This window comes from Panthera tigris, chromosome C2, assembly GCF_018350195.1.
Source record: "Panthera tigris isolate Pti1 chromosome C2, P.tigris_Pti1_mat1.1, whole genome shotgun sequence".
NCBI lineage: Eukaryota > Metazoa > Chordata > Mammalia > Carnivora > Felidae > Panthera > Panthera tigris.
The window spans coordinates 155,219,684-155,238,760 of NC_056668.1; the positions used below are offsets into that span (position 1 = coordinate 155,219,684).

General features: G+C 49.2%; 1 protein-coding gene across 1 annotated transcript; it reads left to right on the plus strand.

The window, feature by feature from the left end:
• The first annotated feature begins 10,365 nt into the window (after positions 1-10,365).
• Positions 10,366-13,953, plus strand: CCR4 (C-C motif chemokine receptor 4). The gene is made up of 2 exons (XM_007099052.3): positions 10,366-10,548; positions 12,780-13,953. The coding sequence occupies exon 2, from the start codon at positions 12,854-12,856 to the stop codon at positions 13,934-13,936; it is 1,083 nt and encodes a 360-aa protein (XP_007099114.1). The 5' UTR covers positions 10,366-10,548; positions 12,780-12,853; the 3' UTR covers positions 13,937-13,953.
• The last annotated feature ends 5,124 nt before the right edge of the window (positions 13,954-19,077 follow it).

The following is a 19,077-nucleotide window of genomic DNA, read 5'->3' on the forward strand; positions in this document are numbered from 1 at the left end:
ACCCAAGCGCCCCCAATTTATTTTAGATGAGTATACTCTATCTGGTTTTAACTTTTTAATTCTGAACTCAGTGCTGACAAGGTTACATATGCATATAATCAATTAGGCTGTGGCCCTTAAAATAACTGCCGAAATGAAGCATTACATTTTAGCTTGGGGGCAATAACAGTAATAAAGATCTGCCATATGATGTGACAGCTGGGGTAATACCTTTATCATAAAACTAATTATGTGAATTTTTCTAGGTTTTAGCTTACAGTAAGATTTTCTCCCCAAATACTCCAGGCTCTGTCATAATAAACCATCACTGCTAAACCATAAGCTGTGTGGGCATGATATTGTTGGTGATTATCTTGAGCACTCTCCTATGTAAGCATTTTGAAACTTAACTCTCAATTTCCTGAGAAGGAATATATTTTCATATGTAAATTTCCCACATATCTAAGAATGGTAATATCCTTTGGATCGTCCAAACTCATTTTGAACTTCTGAATCTAAATGTTAGGTAGAAAATAAGACTGAACTGAAAACTGGTTACATTACTTCATAGCGCGTGACCCACGAGAGGCCCTAGTATGCAGATGAAGATGTGACAGTTTGGAGCGACAGTCATCTCTAGAGGCAATAGAAGCATCAAACAGAAACTCTTAGAGGAAAGAAGCATTTTAAAACAAGCATATTAGATAGGTGAGTTTTAATAGTATCACTCTAATGCGGTTATTCCTTTACTTGCAAAATTAGTTGTTGAGCCGATTTTGCTCATAAACAAATGATGTTATACTCAAAGTGGAAAATCCATTTCTTTGTTTCATGATTCTAAAATCAGTTTGTATGTTAAAATATGTTTAATGTAGCTTGACTGACACTGATAGACTTGACTGTTTAATGTAGCTTGAGCAACCAGTTCTACTTCTCGATTATATGCAGGAGTGATTCTTTTCCAGCACTCAGTTATTGATTGTAGAACCTTTCATTTTCTCCTTAAATAAACCAAGATATTCAAATACATCTTAGAACTGCTAACGGTGGCACTGCTGGGAATTGACCCAAGGGAGACAGGATGCTGATGCCCAGGGGCACTTGTACCCCGATGTTTCTAGCAGCACTTTCAACCATAGCCAAATGATGGAAAGAGCCTAAATGTCCATCAGCTGATGAATGGATAAAGAAATGTGGAATTTCTTTATGGAATACTACGTGGCAATGGAATGGAATACACAATAGACTACTACGTGGCAATGAGAAAGAATGAACTATGGCCTTTTGTAGCAACGTGGATGGAACTGGAGAGTGTGATGCTAAGTGAAATAAGTCAGAGAAAGACAGATACCATATGTTTTCACTCTTATGTGGATCCTGAGAAACGTAACAGAAACCCATGGGGGGAGGGGAAGGAAAAGGAAAAAAAAAAAAAAAGTTAGAGAAGGAGAGAGCCAAACCATAAGAGACTCTTAAAAACTGAGAATAAACTGAGGGTGAATGGGGGGTGGGAGGGAGGGGAGGGTGGGTGGTGGGCATTGAGGAGGGCACCTGTTGGGATGAGCACTCGGTGTTGTATGGAAACCAATTTGATAATAAATTTCATATTAAAAAAAAACTGCTAATGATGTGTGGTTGTCTCATAAAGTGAAATGAGCCCAGTTTCAAAAAGGTATGAAGGAGCAGAGCTTTCGTGATCAAGACATACTGTTGTACCATGGATAGCTCTCGCTGTATTTGCTTATTATTAGTTCAGGCCATTGTGTAATCATTTTTGTGCCCAAAAGTATATGTATTCAGTCACGCACACACACATATAAGCTAACACACATGCACGCACACAAACACGCATCTTTGCTTGACAATAACTTCACTATCATTTTGTGTTATTAAAATTTAAATATTTTCAGAAAAAAGCAAAAGTTACTATTTTCTACATAACTTTTTTTCAAATATTTTAATTTTTTTTTAAGTGATCTCTACATCCAATGTAGATCGAACTTGCAAACCCCAGATCAAGAGTCTACTGACTGCTATCCAGGCATGCCTCTACATAATGTTTTGAAGTACCGTTAATAATGTATGAGAAATGGTTTTTAAATGTATTTTTTAAAGTAATTTATTTATTTTGAGAGAGAGAGGCAGGGGAGGGCCAGAGAGAGAGGGAGAGACAGAGAGTCCCAAGTAGGCTTGGCACTGTCAGCAGAGCCCGACTCAGGGCTCGAAAACTCATGAACCGTGAGATGAACCTGAGCTGAAGTCAGGAGTCAGAAGCTTAACTGACCGAGCCACTCAGGCGCCCCTGAAAAATGCTTTTTGATTAAAAATGCACTTTGTTTTATATTAGTTTTCACTTCTTTGTCTCGGAATGTTCTCAGGTCTCCTGGCACAAGAGAACCACGGTGGCAACATGGATATGAGGTGAATGCTCAGCCATTGGTGTTTCATCCCACACTGTTCATTCTCCACATTGACTCTGGCCCTCAGGGAGGCGTAATACATCCCAACCGTTACCGTAGCCCCGCGGCGCTCATAGTTAAGCAGATTCTGGGACTGCGTGTTGGTGCGGGAGTGTCAGGGAAATGGCAGGGCTGGAGGACGCTGGGTGAGAGTGAGGAAGGGGTCATTGTTCCTGAGGGATGGGGGAGACCGTGTTTGACATCTGGGAACAGTGAGGAGGGAGGGACCCTGAAGGAATATGGCCCAGGGTTTCTCCCACTGCTTCTCAACAGTCTCATTTTTCTCTGTTGAAAGGCCTGGGTTTTGCAGTTCAAGCCCCACTATCGGGGTCGTCGTGGTGCCATTATTTTCTGACAAGTTTTCTCCTTTTTCCCCTAGACCAAAAAAGATGGCAGCCACAGAGCACGGTGCCCTCCGCAACCTGTTTCCTAGTCTCCACAGCCACCTCCCGATTCCCGGGTCCCACCCGAGGATTGTCGGGACAGCAGGAATAGGATGTTTTTTTTCTCATTCCCTCCTCAAGGTGACTCTTCATGTCAGCCTCTCCAAGGCTGTAGTAACTGTGTGTCTGTTACTCTCTTTCACTTATCATCCCCCTCGTGTATAAAATGGGGACATTAACATTGTTTATACTTCCAAAATATACAAACCTGTGTTTGTATATTTTGTGTCCTCAATTGTGTGTAGCAAAGAAGGGATAGAACATTGAGCTCGGGAGGAAGAAGCTCAGCCAGGACTGACCGAAAGGTAGAAAGGGCACCTGGGTGGCTCGGCTGAGCATCCGACTGCGACTCAGGTCATGATCTCGAGGTTCATGAGTTCAAGCCTTGTGCTGGGCTCCGTGCTGACAGTGTGGAGCCTACTTGTGATTTTCTCTCTCTCCCTGTCTCTGTGTCCTTCCCCGCCTCATGTGCACTCACTCACCCGCTTTCAAAAATAAATAAATCAACTTAAAAAAAAGGTAGAAAGAAGATAATTGGTTATTCCAGAGACAGGATTTGGTGGTTTGTGTTTGTGTTGGGTGGGTGGGGTAGAAGGTGATGCAGAGAATGTGCCCTGAAGAATTGTAACCTCGGATGATGGAGTAGCTCTTCAGGCATTTGAAGAAGACAGCTCTCCTCCGGGCTTTAACCCGTCAGTAGTTTCTCTAGTTACATTGTTATGTTAGGGTTTTGCAGGTGAGGGTGGCTGATGTCACACATGGGCTTTCACACATAGGGTTTCTGGGGAGTATGACATTATTTGCATCTGTTTAGAAAGTGTTTATTTATTTTGAGAGAGAGAGCACGATCAGGGATCAGGGATCAGGGAGAGGAGCAGAGATGGAGGGAGAGAGAGAAGCCCAAGCAGGCTCTACACTGTCAGGGTGGATCTCGACGGGGGGTGGGGGGCTCAAACCCAGAAACCATGAGATAACGACCTGAGCCCAGACCAAGAGTCTGTCATTCAACCAGCTGAGCCACCCAGGTGCCCCAATGACTGTAGCTTTATAGTAAGTTTTTAAATCAGGAAGTGTGAGAACTCCAACTTCGTTCTTCTTTTTCAAGGTTGTTTGACCCTTTCAGGGTCCCTTCAGATTCCATATGAATTTTAGGATGGATTTTTCTCTTTCTGCAAAAAACCCTTTTGGGGTTTTGATAGGGGTAGCCTTAACCTTGTAGGTTGGTTTGGGTAGTTCGACATCTTATTATTAAGTCTTCTAATCCATGAACATGGGGTGAGTTTCCGTTTACCTGTGTCGTCTTTAATTTCTTTCAGCAGTGCTTTGCAGTTTTCAGTGTACAAGTCTTTCACCTCCTCGATTAAGTTTATTCCAGGTATTTTATTCTTTTTAATATTATTGTAAATGGAATTGCTTTCTTAACTTTTTTTCGGATTGTTCATTGTTAGTGTATAGAAATGCAACTGGTTTTTTGTATATTGATTTTGTATGCTGCAAATTTGTTGAATTCATTCTTTTATTTATTAAAAAAAAAAACTTAATCTTATTTTTGAGAGAGAGAGACAGAGCGTGAGCAGGGGAGGAACAGAGAGAGAAGGAGACACAGAATCCGAAGCAGGCTCCAGGCTCTGAGCCGTCAGCACAGAGTCCGACACGGGGCTCGGACCCACGAACCGCGAGATCATGACCTGAGCCCAGACCAAGAGTCTGTCATTCAACCGACTGAGCCCCCCAGGCGCCCCATCATTGTATCTTTTATTTTAAAATCTTGTCCTTTTCTACAAGCTCTGATAGAACTGTTGCTGGTGGGCACTCTAATCATGGTCCTGATTTTAAAAGGAATGGCTTTGGGACGCGTGGGTGGCTCAGTCAGTTGAGCATCCCACTCTTGGTTTTGGCTCAGGTCATGATCGTGCAGTTCGTGGGATTGAGCCCCACATCAGGCTCTGTGCTGACAGCTGGGAGCCTGTTTGGGATTCTTCTCTCCCCTCTCTCTCTCTGCCCCTTCCCTGCTCGTGCTCGCTCTCTCTCTCTCAAAATAAGTTTAAAAACTTAAAAAAAAATTTAAAAGGAATGGCTTTTGCTATTTACAGTTTATAAATTGCTACCTTTATCAATTTAAAGAAGTTCCCTTTTGTTCTTAATGTGCTAGTGCTCATGTGTGTGTGTTTCAAATCATGAATATTCTTCTCGTTCAATATGCCCTGTGTCAGCGCTTTTCTCTTTTATTCTGCTAATGTGGTGAGTTGCATTAATAGATTCTATAATATCAAACCAACTTTGCATTCCTGAAATGAACTAAATTGGCCATTATGTACTTTTTCAACTTTAGTGTATTTGGTTTGTCAGTATTTTAGATAGGATATTTGCATCAGTATATTCATGAGTGAAACGGAGTAATTTTATTTTTTCATACAGTTTGGTTATGCTAACTTCATAAAATAAGGAGTATTCTTATTTTTGTAATTCCGGGGGGCGAGGGGAGACACATAAGAGTAGAATTATATGTACCTTGCATGTTTGCTAGAATTTGCCTGTAAAATCATCTGTCTTGAATATTTTTTTTACTTTTTTGTGCTAAAGCATTTAAAGTGCTGATTCAATTTTTAAAAAGATGTCAGATTTTGCGTTTATTTTTGAGCCAATTTTGGTAAATACGTTTTCTAGGAATTTATGCATCTTATCTAAGTTTTCAAATCCATTGTGGTAATATCATTCATAATGTTTCTTATCCTTCTAATCTCAGTATACCTCCCTTTATATTCTAAGATTGTTTCCTTTTTTTTCTTTACCTATCTTCCTAGAGGTTTGTCAGTTTTGTTGGTGTTTTCAAATACTGTAATGAGTTTTATTTTACTTTCAAATTTTGTTTAATTTCTGTTCTTACGTTTATTGTTTATTTCCTTATACCATTTTTTAATTTATTCTACAATTCCTTTTTCTACTATTTCTTTTTCCAGTTGAACAGTTCTCATTAATTTTCATCCTTTCTTCTCTTCTGGTGTAAACATTTAAAGACTAAATTTCCCTCTCGGGACGGCTTCAGCTGCCTACCACAATTTTGGATAAGTGATATTTTATTATTGTTCAATTACAAGTGTTTTCTATTTTCCATTATGATATATTCCAGGTTACATGAAAATGTGTTTTCTAATTTCCAAATGTGCAGGGATTTTTAGTTATCTCGTTAAAAATCACTTTGTAGTTGGGGCGCCTGAGTGGCTCAGTCGGTTAAGCATCTGATTTCAGCTCAGGTCGTGATCTCATGGTTTGTGAATTCAAGCCCCGTGTCAGGCTCTGTGCTGACAGCTCAGAGTCTGGAGCCTGCTTTGGATTCTGTGTCTCCCTCTCTCTCTATCCCTCCCCTGCTTACGCTCTGTCTCTCTCTCTCTCTCTCTCTCTCTCTCTCTCTCTCTCTCGGTCCCTCTCAAAAATAAGGGTAAAAATTAAAAAAAAATCACTTTGTAATTTAATTGTTTGCCATTTTCTCTTTCCTTACCAAAGTTTCATCTGTGTATCCAGACCTCCCCTGTGAAACAGCTTGTTTGTTTAAGTGCTGTCTTGATCCGGTTTTGAGGCCCCGGCTAGAGGCCAACCAGTCCCCCTGTCTAAGCAGGCACCCCCTTTTCAGCACCTCTGCTCTGGGGCCACTGTTCACCGAACGCCCTCATCACCGGGGGACCGGGTACCAGACAACTAAGGACAGCCCAAGATCCCAAATTATCCAAGTTACCCAATCAACAGAGGACCCATGAAAACTAACTCACCCTGCTTGTCAAACATAAGCTGCCCCCCCAGAGCCCCAGCTCGCTGTTACCATCCCTGGGTCCAGCGCCCCGTGTGGCCCTGCCTGGTAGCCTTCTCTCGTTTTAAAAGCGTGCAGCAGGTCTGACGCCGAGTCTTCGATGCTTTACTGCCACTGCTGTGCAGCTGAGTCCCACGGAGCTCCTCCCGAAGGCCTTGGGAGCCGAGGCCAGTGTCAGATAAGCTGGTTCCTGTGGGTCGGCATGGTGTGCCTGGCCTGGGGAGTGTGTACTTTCCCGTGTCTGGGGTTGAAGTCAGGTTTGGTGCACCAGAGGGCGCCGTCGTCTCGTGTCACCGATTCCTTCTCGTCGGACGCCTGCGCCCCACCCTGCCCTGCGGGAGGCTTTGCCCTGCGTGCGTGCTGTTGGTCTGCGCCTCTCTGGTCAGGTTTCAGAAATTCGGCCCGGCGGGAGATGGTGTCCGCGAAAATGTCAGGAGTATAGGTGTCAGCCCCGACGCTGTCCCTGGCCGCGCTGCCCTGAGCGTCCCGCGCGCCCTCTCTGGGTTCCTGCTTCCCCATCTATGAGACAGGCTTTCCTGAGAACGTGGTCCTTTTGGGGGTGGGGGTACCGTTTAGTTCTGAAACCGTTTCTGGAGGGGAAACCTACTTTGTGTTTCTCCAGGACAGTAACGGTATTACTTTGCAAACCTGAAGACTGACTTCCCCCAGGGCAACAGCCTCTGCAACGTGCACACCTGAAACCCGCTTTTCGCCCGAACCCTCACGCAGGCACTGAATGTGGCCCACTGAGGCGAGACCCAGATATCTCCTGGATTCCTAGGTATGGCTACGGGCAACGTGCCAACCTCAGCCAGCTCATGAGAGAAAGCTGTTACTGTGCCTCTTATCCTCACTTTCACCACTGGTTCCTGTCTGTAGTAGGAACCGTGCGAAGTGCTTCGCAAACACTGGCTGGTGAATCCTCTCTCACACAGTAGCAGCCCTTTTTACAGATGAGAAGGTTGAGCTTCACGGAGCTGTCGAGGAGCGGCCCTGGGATCCAAGCCCAACAGGGAGCTGCCGTTCCTCGCTCGGGGCTGCCATGCTCACCCCGCAGGTGCAGTCGGGGAGCATCAGCTGCAGACCCATGATGCCCGTGACCGCATACGACCATGTGTACCTGCAGACATCACATGTTCTAGGACCCTGACGCCCCAACGCTCCCCCCCCCCCCCCCCGGGCCAGACCCTGGAGGCAGGGTGCTCAGATGGGCCCTTCCAGGGCTGTCGCAATTCACACACTGCGCCCCGGGCTCTCTGACTTGTCCCTCAGGGCCTGTGATTCCGTGATAGAAGCTTCCTCTGGCTCCACATTTCTAAAATTATGGGTTTTGTTTTGCTTTTGCGGCTCACGTCGACGAAAGGGAAACTTTCCTGAGGCCCCAGAGCCTCGGGGCCTGGGCAGGAGGCCGCCCTGCCGGCAGAGGAAGGACCAACGGAGGGCCCTCCTTTGACCTTCGCGGGGTGCAGGTTGTTGGTGTTGCGGCAGGTGAGAGCGCGGGGGTGCAGGCGAACAGAACCTCTGTGGCGGGTCGCCTTGCCCCAGTTGTATTGCCGGGCCAGGGCCAGCCCTGGCGGAGGGGAGGTGCAGGGATGCCACAGGTGCACAGGTGAAGCACCAAAGTGCAAGGTGGCCCCCTCCTGGCTACTGTAGGCTGAGAGGGTGAGGCCATCCTCTAGCCATCTGCTCGCAAAGACCCGAAGCTGCTGCTCAGGCGGGATGCCCTCCTTGTCTCGGACTTCGGTTTTTGATTCTCAGCGGTGTCGCTGGGCCCGACCTTGAGGGTGACAGTCTCGCCCACTAGGCTCTTCACAAAGACCCGTAATCTCTGCCACAAGGCGTCCACCAGCAAACCGCTGAAGAGAAAGAGGGTGACGGGACCCAAAACTGTGTTTATTCTACAAGTTACCCTGTGTAACGGGCATAGACTCACCCATCAAATAGGTTAGGGACTGGTTTTTTTTTGTTTGTTTTTTTTTTTTTTTTACTCTATCTGCTTCCAGAGTTCACAAGATTGGCCTTGGAAAGCCCCCAAAAAGTGCGCCAGTAAGGACCCGTGTTTCACCTGAACTCAAGCCCAGAGTTCCCCAATTCGGGCACGGATCGGTGCTCTCTCTCAGGGTCCGGGGACGCTGCCCTCGCTCCGCTCTCTCAGCCTCGGTACTGTTGGCATTGTGGCCAGGAGAGCTTCGCTGTGGAGGGCTGTCCTACGCCGTGTAGGATTTCAGCAGGGTTCCTGGCCTCTTCTTGTTAGGACCCAGGAAAAACTCCGATCCCCAGAGAAGATGTCTCCAGATACTGGCCAGGTGCCCTGGGGGCAAAGAACCCCTGGGAAACCACTGGCTAACTCGTGCATTCTTAGTAAAAGCAGTATTGCCCTCAAGGAGGCAAAAATTGGTTCTTGGGGATGGAAATAAGCTTACTCTTTTTATATATAAAGCATTGATGTACACATACTACATAACGATATATAGTTGGGCTGTGGTATTAAAATTTCATGGGGAGATGATTAGGAAAAAAATACCTGAAAAGACTCTTTAGGAGGGGTAATAATGAAAGGGCAATAAAACACTGTTCTGGCTCAATATTTTAGTTCCTATTCATGCAAATTCCTTAGGAAAAATGACATTGTGGCTTTTTTTTAATTAAAAAAATTTTTTAATGCTTATTGATTTTTGAGAGAGAGAGAGAGACAGAGCACAAGTGGGGGAGAGGCAGAGAGAGAGGGAGACACAGAATCTGAAAGCAGGCTCCAGGCTCTGTCAGCACAGAGCCTGACATGGGGCTCGAACTTGGAAACGGTGAGATCGTGACCCGAGCCAAAGTCGGATGCTTAACCGACTGAGCCACCCAGAGCATGAGTGGGGGAGGGATAGAGAGAGAGAGGGAGACACAGAACCCAGGCTCCAGATTCTGAGCTGTCAGCACAGAGCCCGATGCGGGGCTCGACCCCACGAATTGTGAGATCATGACCTGAGCCGAGGTCAGTCACTTAATCGACTGAGCCACCCAGGGGCCCTGACATTGTGGCTCTTTTAAGCCAGACCTAAGGGTTAAGCAACTGTAGACATACAGAGGGAAAGCACTGGAAGCTGGCAGAAGCTGAGGATATGATACTCAAAAGACTTAGGACTGATGTCAGCCCCTCGGCTGTGACTGCTACGCAAACCCAGAGGGACTCTGCTGAGATCACGGTCTGTGGAAGCTCCGCGATTTCTAGGTGGAGGGGCCTGGGGAGGGGTCCTCCTGCTGCAAAGGGGGCTTGAAGCTATGTTGGCCCTCACTCTACACAAGTTATTGAGCGGGGTTGACTAAAGCCCTCTGAGACACACGCATCTGGATACATGTTTCTCTGATGACCCTTCTTGCATGGATCTGGCCTCCCCCCACCCCGACCCCCTCAGGTCCCACCTGTTTGAGGATCGGCACGTCACGGCCGCTTTGCCATCGCACACCCACCGCGGGCAAATAACAAACAGCTCACCGATCCAGAACATAAAGATCGTTTCTACGCAAGGAAATTCTTTACATTAAAAATCCAAGGAGTACACTTTTAAAAACGTAACGTTTCTCTTTTAGAAGAAAACTGACTTCATTTTCCTCTTTGATCTAGCAGACAGCAAACCTTCCTAGCTTTCAGTTTGGGGAAGTGACTGACTACGAGTCACTCACTTTCTGCTTCTCACTTCTATCAGAAAAAAAAAAAAAAAAAAAACACTTGAACTCAGCGTAGATGGGTGAGGGACAGAGCTGACACAGGAAGCCACGCGCCTTCAAAGGCATCCTTCTTAGCGCTCAGCTTCTCGCACAAGCCTGGCACTGACTCACGGACCTTGCCCAGAACCACCGTCGGACAAGCAAGGTAAGTGGAGACGGGGCCGTTCCCGGGGCCTCAGGCCGCGCACTGCTTTCTAGAAGGCTGTGTGGACTTTGGAAGTGCTGAGAGCAGGCCAGCCGCTCACCCAGTGCTTCCAACTCGGGCTTCCCGGGCATCCTGGGGCTCGCTGCTGGCTCTCAGAGCTCACATCCCATCTACTTACACCCCCCAAGCCCTCGCCTGATGGGCACTTACATATGCGGGGCTCTCTCCCTGCACACCTCTGGCCCGAATCCACACGCTCAGAAGACACAGATAATTTTTATCAAACACACAGTTTTTTCTGCTGCTTGCTTCTATCAGGACTCCCAGGTCAAGAAACACTAACAAATGAGGCCGATGGAATAATCCCCAACATCTACCAGCTGTGTTTACTTGTCTTGTTCTCCTGGCAATTTCCCAACTCCTCAGCCTCTTCTATTCCCTCCGTTTTCACTGGTAAAATGGTGGAGAGAGACCGGGATTGTCATTTATTGAACTAGAATCGATAGTCCTTGTACAACACTTTCTCCAAGATCCTTCAGATGCCCCTGCATCTGTTTGCAGAAGTAAACTCAAATCCCTCTCTTGAGAAACCAAATAGGTTGGAGTGTCTGGGTGTGTCGTGGTAAGGGTGGTGAAAAAGGGAGTAGATGTGAGTTACTGAACAATGTGAAAGGGCTGTGATCAGGAATATTGGGGGTGTTAAAGAAGGAGGCAAGAGGGGGTGCCCGGCTCAGTCTGTAGAGCGTGTGACTCTTGATCTCAGGGTCGGGAGTTCCGAGCCCCACATTGGGTGTAGAGATGACTTAAAAAAAAAAAAAAAAAAAAATCTTTCCAAAAAAAAAAAAAAAGGAAGCAAGAGGAATAGCCTTGAGTCAGAAAGCCCGTCATCCCTAAATTGCTCTGATCCGCATGTGAGCATGCATGTAACTTTAAGAAAGTCTCAACCTCTTCACCTGCCAATTCACATAGGAAAGGAGGGTGGTTGGGGAAGCAGAGAGATTTCATTTCTGGCCATGATGCGCCTTCTCGAGATCTGTCAGGCTGATTCCCACTGTGCTAGGATTCAGTGCGCGGGACTGATTTTTTGCGTGCAGCGTTGACGAAAAGACCGACTCGCATTGCCGTCCGAGTACAGCGCAATTACCTGAGTGCTCCAGCATTCGCGGGGCCTTCTACACGCATCTGCTGCGTTAGCGTCCGACTGGCCCGGGAGCAGCTCGCCACCAGGCCCGGGAGGCCAGGCACGTTCCCATCTAAGATGGTGTTCTAGGATGACATGGGACTTGGGAGTGCGTACCAGAGCCGACTTGCACCAACTCCCAGGGGCTGGTAAAGACTGTTAGAGATTCAGGAATTTCGCGAGGCAGTTGGTGGCTGGGATTTCGCCCCGGTGCAAGTGTTTGCACGACAGACGCCAGCAAGCACCAGAAGTCAGAGCCCCCTCCTGACCTCCCCGGACGTGGTGTGCCAGCACATCACTGGGATCTGGGGACCAAAGAACGAGCTCTGCATGCAACTGTGTGGCCTTCAGAAGTCGCTCAACCTCTCCGAAGGTTTCGTGAGGCACCTGCACCGTGGCTCAGTACGCTTGCTTGGCTTAGAGCACCCGACTTTGTTGGGAGTGCGGTGGGGGGCGGGCAGGAGCACGGGAGTGGGATTAAATGCACAATACCAGGGAGCACGCTTCGAAATGTATGTCAAGCTTGCAGGAGGAATTGGAATTTTTATATAAAATCCGAGCCACCCTTCTAGCCCAATGATTACCTAAGCAATTACGGAATTTTTGGAGTTCTAATGTGAAGGGGAAACATGCACAGATTTTTAATCTTTCTGTTTTGTTTTTGTTTTGCTTTTAAGTCACTAAGACGGCCATGGGTGTGGGGCTGTTGGGAATCTCAACTGTCCTGCAGATGATTCAGTAACCCCAGACTATCGTTTCGAAATGCATCCTTGAAAACGCCTCCTTGAGAAGGAGGTTTTACTGTCCCCATGTACAAGTGTGGGGATTCAAGCCCCCCCCCCCCCCCCCGCCCCAGAGCAGGAGGGGAGTGACAGAGCTAGGGCTTGGAATCTGCTAACTCCAAACAGCAGGATCGTTTTATTGGGCTGCACTGCCCTGCGAGGAACCCTTCAACTTGGGAAGGCTGGGAAGGGGTGTCACGAGCCGGGGCACAATACTCAGCGCTATGCTCTGTAGTCAGCACCTTTTCGATTTGCTTTTGTTCCTACAGAGATCGCGTCTGCTCTTCCCTCATTAGCTTCTGGTTGGGCTCAGACCTGCGTCGAGGAGCCCGGAGATTTGAAAATGAACCCCACGGACACAGCAGACACCACCATGGATGAAAGCATCTATCACAATTACTATCTCTATGAAAACATCCCCAAGCCTTGCACCAAAGAAGGCGTCAAGGCGTTCGGGGGGCTCTTCCTGCCCCCTCTCTACTCCTTGGTCTTTCTGTTCGGTCTCCTTGGCAATTCTGTGGTCGTTTTGGTCTTGTTCAAGTACAAGAGGCTCAAGTCCATGACTGACGTGTACCTGCTCAACCTCGCCATCTCAGACCTGCTCTTCGTGTTCTCCCTCCCTTTCTGGGGCTACTATGCTGCAGACCAGTGGGTTTTTGGACTGGGTCTCTGCAAGATTATTTCCTGGATGTACTTGGTGGGCTTTTACAGTGGCATCTTCTTCGTCATGCTCATGAGCATCGACAGATACCTGGCGATAGTGCACGCGGTGTTTTCCTTGAGAGCGAGGACCTTGACTTACGGGGTCATCACCAGCTTGGCCACGTGGTCCGTGGCCGTGCTGGCCTCCCTTCCGGGCTTCTTATTCAGCACCTGTTACACGGAGCGCAACCACACCTACTGCAAAACCAAGTACTCTCTCAACTCCACGAGGTGGAAGGTGCTGAGCTCCCTGGAGATCAACATTCTGGGGTTGGTGATCCCCTTGGGCACCATGCTGTTCTGCTACTCCATGATCATCAGGACCCTGCAGCACTGCAAAAACGAGAAGAAGAGCAAGGCAGTGAGGATGGTCTTTGCCGTGGTGGCCCTCTTCCTGGGTTTCTGGGCGCCTTACAACGTGGTGCTCTTCCTGGAGACCCTGGTGGAGCTGGAGGTCCTTCAGGACTGCACCTTTGAGAGGCACCTGGACTACGCCATTCAGGCCACGGAGACCCTGGCTTTCGTTCACTGCTGCCTCAACCCGGTCATCTACTTCTTCCTCGGGGAGAAATTCCGCAAGTACCTCGTACAGCTCTTCAAGACCTGCCGGGGCCCCTTCGTGCCCTGTCAATACTGCAGGATCCTCCAGCTCTACTCCCCCGACACTCCCAGCTCGTCCTACACGCAGTCCACCGGGGACCACGATCTCCACGATGCCCTGTGAGCGGCGAAGAGGCGGAACTCGGAGCGAAGCTTCCCAGAGGAAGAGCTTACTTAAACTTGTATCATAGCAAGAGTTCCCGAGCCAGTGGCGGGAGGGCTTCCATCCACTGCCGAGCGCGGGCCTCTCACCCCACGGTCAGCTCCTCCTCTCGCCATCTGCGAGTGCGGTGGGGCGAGAGCACACCCGGGCCCCCGCATCCCCCCCCCCCCCCCGCCCAGGCTTGCCTGCAGGGCTGAGTAAGCAGAAGGAGGATTCTGACCCGCATCTCAACGAGGTTACACATGACACTGTGCGGGAAGGACCATTCGTTCCCCTCTAACCTGCACCGATGGAGCTCTCCAGGGGGACCCGCACAGAACTGAATGGTGGAGTCTGTCGCTACTTCTTGCTATGAAAAACGGGCCCTTTAATTACTTCCTAGCTTTTGTGGAACAATATAGAAAACTTTGACGCACCGTCCTAGAGTTTCTCTAATAATACAGCTGAAGGACAGTAGATCCCCTGGAGCCGGGTGCGTGCAGAAGCAGATAGTGAAGCAATGAACCTCTGTCTTGATTCTTTTACCTTAAAGGATTATTTGGTAACGGAAGCCAAACTTCCGATGCTGATTCCATGTGTGAGGATGTGATGCAAAGGCATTAGCAAGGTCTGATGTCCAAACGTGAAATACAAGGCATTAAAAAATCCAAACACACTTGTGGAAATTCAAACGTACTTTCATATGCTTATGGGCACGCTTTGTGTTTGTGGGAACAGATGATATTCGGATTTCACATAATACATAGGTGGAGGCACAGGCATTTGGGGGCTTTTACTTGTTTACAAACAGAGCCTTCGAAACTAAAAATAACAAGGGCTAATAAAGTATGACAGTGAAGTGCCTGCAGTCAAGGGAGGCAAGAATAAGCAACTGAAAGCTATTACCGATGTGGCATAAACAGGAGTGTCAAGCATCTACGAAGTTGTGAAAACCGTTATCCTCTCTTTTAAAATACTGGCCTCCTTCTTAACTTTTGGACGACTCAAAATTTCACCGAGTCATTTCTCACAAGTCATTTTAATCATGTAGTTAATCGTTTGACACCGTTAAGTTAAATCTCTGTTCTTACAGACTTAATTAATCAGAATTAAGACTTTAATCAAGTTGGGAGAGACCTACAGTCCCTCGCAAAACAAAAACCTGTCTTGCAAACGATTCACCGAGTCACCGGTTGCAAATGCTTCTGTAAGTTCACACCTTGTTACATGCTCTACCTGTATAAAGGGTGCATTTCCAAAAAGTGTGTTTTTAAAACAGGGATTTTAAAGGGGGTAAGTCGATGTTGCCTTTATAGACGAAGATAAAATAAAGTTGTACATAGTCGGCCAGAGCCTTTTCTCCGGAGCCGGTTTGTGCTGGGTTTCCTGATGGGGGTGGGGACCCATGCTGCCGTGGGTGTGGAGGACCGGCCCGGCGGGGGGAGCCACGGGGCTCCCTGTGGGGCCGCTACGTGTGCACACGTGGGGTGAGGAAGGTGGCACTGGGATGCGGGGGTGGACAGCAGCGAGAGGCGGCCCACGTCCTGGGCGGCGTCCGCAGGAGACCTCCCTCCGCCTGGTGACGGCGGCCTGCAAATCTGGCCCTGCGTTCCCCTGTGAGCCTGAGCACATTCCTTTCCTCTCGGCCTCAGTTTCCTTTCCTCCGTGAAGCGAATACATTCCAGAAAGAAAGAGGAGGAGTATTTCCTGGTACAGCTTGTGACGCTATTCGTTTCATCGCAGTGAGACGGACATTTTAGGGCACCGGAGGACAGACCGGTCACAGGGGTTTCGCTGCCCCTCGACTCCACGCACACGGGGGCAGACAGGGTGGGGTGCAGTCGACCCCACACTGCCATCCCTCCTCCTGAGCTCGGGGTCACCCGTGGGCCCGAGTCTGTCAGGCCTTCCTTCCCTGGGCCCAAGGCTGGGGAGTATCCCCTCGGGATGGGGGATTTGGAACCCCTGGTGACACTCGAACTCACACGTGCCCCTCTTGGAACACCGCAAAGAAAGTTTCTTCCCATCCCGGGGACAGAAACACGAAAAACAAGCCAGCACGATTGCTGCGCAAAGGCAGGAACACAAAGGTGAGTGCAAGTACACGTTCTCCCCACCGGAGCCCGTCCCTTCCTCGTTGCAACACGCCCAGCTTCCGTGGAGCGGACTCGGTGCAGTTTGCACGGGGACAGTAGAAACAGGGTGACGTTTTGGGACGTCACACCACAGGCGTGGTGGCAGCACAGCCCCGGGGCCGTACTGACGGCCGCTGGACCGCGTGCTTCTGAAAGATTAGCTTTATACTGTGTGAATTTTACCCCAACAGCAAGAACGACAGGCAACCGCCCTGTCATATGTGACCTAGAGCAGGCACTCGGATCCTACTGAACAAATACATTTCACCTTCTTCCAATAAGAAGGGAAAACACAGGGCGCTGGCAAAGGCTCTTCACACCTTTGGGGAGGTTCTCCTCGAGAAACCCTAACAGTTTGGAGCATCTGACGCCATTAATTCCGACGTGGCGGACGTCTGTTTTGCGCCAGGCAGGATGCTAGGTTATGGGGAGGGGACTAGGATACAGGAGGAAGTCCTGCGCTCGTGGGGTTTCTAATCTGATAAAGGGAACACACAGACGTCAGATCAACCGTAACGCAAGCCGGACACACACAACAGAACGTTTTGGGACCTTAGGGGAAGGAGAAATGGATTCAATTCCAAAGTTCACAACACAATGAGCCGTTGAAGCGGGCCTGTAGAAGGAGCATGATTTCGATGAACAGAAGGGAGGAAGGAAGGGCGCGTAGGTGGCTTCGTCAGTTAAGCGTCCGACTGCGGCTCAGGTCACGATCTCGCAGTCTGTGAGTTCGAGCCCCGCGTCGGACTCCGTGCTGACAGCTCGGAGCCTGGAGCCCGCTTCGGTCTCTGTGTCCCCCTCTCTCTCAGCCCCTCCGCCACGCATGCTCTGAATCTCTCTCCTGAAAGTAAACATTAAAAAAAAAAAAAAAAAAAAGACATGAGGAAGGACATTCTAGGCCGATGAAAGGTAGGTGGGGTTACGGGCACTCCATGATCAGGGAGTGCTGAGAGGTTTGTGGAGTTTTTGTAGAGACCACGTAGGGGGGTGTGGGGGACAGCAGCAGAGAAGGGAAGAGAATACCGAAGGGAAAGTAGGGCCCTGAGGGGCAGCAGTCTTGAGCTGCCTCCCGCTGGGCTGGAGGGGCCTAGCGGGTGCCGTGGTGTGCCGTCTACACAGCCCCATCCGCACAGCCCCGTCTACACAGCCCCGTCCGCACAGCCCCGTCCACACAGCCCCGTCCACACAGCCCCATCCGCACAGCCCCATCTACACAGCCCCGTCCACACAGCCCCATCCACACAGCCCCGTCCACACAGCCCCGTCCACACAGCCCCATCCACACAGCCCCGTCCGGGACTGACGCACTCGCCACACCAGCTGCCGGGAGCATTGACAGCCGACAGCTCTGAGCCAGTCTCCTCTCAGGACCGTCCTCCCTGGAGCAGCTCCTGCCCTCCTCCTACTGGATAACGCGCAGAAGCAAATGCTCGCTCTCCTGCTTTAACGTGGGAGGACTCTGAGCGGCCTCTCCCATTCCAGAGCCCCCCGCAAGGCCGGCGGGGCCTCTGATGCAACCACGTTGCAGTTCAGTTTGTCCTGCTGTCCAGTCTTGCTTCCTTCATGCCCTCATAGGTGTTGCTCCCAAGGCGACTCCCCATGAAAGCCCCTGTATGCGAATCTCAGAGTGTTTTCAGGAACCCCTGTCTCAGAGCAGGACTTTGGCATCACATGGGGGCAAATGGGCCCCTAATACGAATGAAAATTGCCCCCGGGTGTGGGGAAATGAGAAGGCATAATCTTTGCCTCGGGGACGTCCTTCGTTCATCAGCCTCCGGCCACAGGCCCCGCCTGACTCTTGGTCCCTACGCTTCCGTTTGTCAGTTGCACCTTTGCTCCCGTTATTCGTCTGCTGCCTCAGTCCCCGAGGCATCTCCCCGTACACTACTCTCTGTCAAGGTCACGGACCATCTTTATCCTTGGCTGTGCTACAGCCACCTGACATCCTCTATTCTGTACCGGTCAGTGGCTTCCTGGGCTCAGGTGAACCACACACAAGCTCCACCCATTTTCGTGTTCACAACACTTTACTCCTTAAACGTTTATAACGGCTCCAAATTCCCCCGGCAGAAGAGCCGAAACCCACCAGGTGCTTTCATATATCGAAACTCAATTCAGCGTCTTCGCAAAGTAGATAAGGTTGGGTTTTATTACCCCAAGAAACTGAGGTTAAGGGAACACAACATTCTAATCATGAATCAGACTAACTCCAGCAACAGTAACCCCCACCTAACTGCCTAGCACGATGCCTCGCACAAAGCAGTCGTTCCATTATTTTCTAATGAATGAGTGAACTTCCTTATCTCTTAATTAAGCTCTCTATATTGGCAATTCAAGTTTCCATTTCACTACACAAAGTTCGGCTGTCCTCTCTCCAAAATCCCCCCTATGTTTCTAATAAAACTGCGTGTGACAGAGTTCAAAGACTGATTGAATTGTCTCCTGGTTCCAGAAATCAGTGGGTGTTCTTTGGGCCAAAAATTACTTCGTTAAGTAAGACTTTTGCTATGAGCGTGGTTGCAGAAGTCTGCATTCTCGTCGTCTCTAGGAAGCCATAAAACAACAGCAAGAAGAATGAATTAAAAAGCAAACTCCATTTTCAACCAAACTCAGAGAGGGACAGACTTTTCAGGTTTCACACTGAGGGCTACTAAACGCGGCCACCGTCGGGCAAGAATTACGTGGGAGCAAGTAAACAGGAGGGCAGTCAGAGGGGCAGCGGGACAGACGTCAGATGGCCTGCAGACACGCGAGTCCTGAGGGCGGGACACGGCGTGAGTCGGCGCTGTGGATATGGACAGGACTTGAGGCAGAAACCCTCCTGGTCCCAGTCTGGTTCCGAGAAGCAGAGGAAGCAGAACTGCCAAATTTCCAGAGGTCGGGGGCGGAAACAAGAAGGGAGTCACTGGGCTGTGAAAACAGCCAGCCTGCGAAATACCACACCCTCCCTGCCCCGTGCACACACCCATACACACAAAACATGCTTAA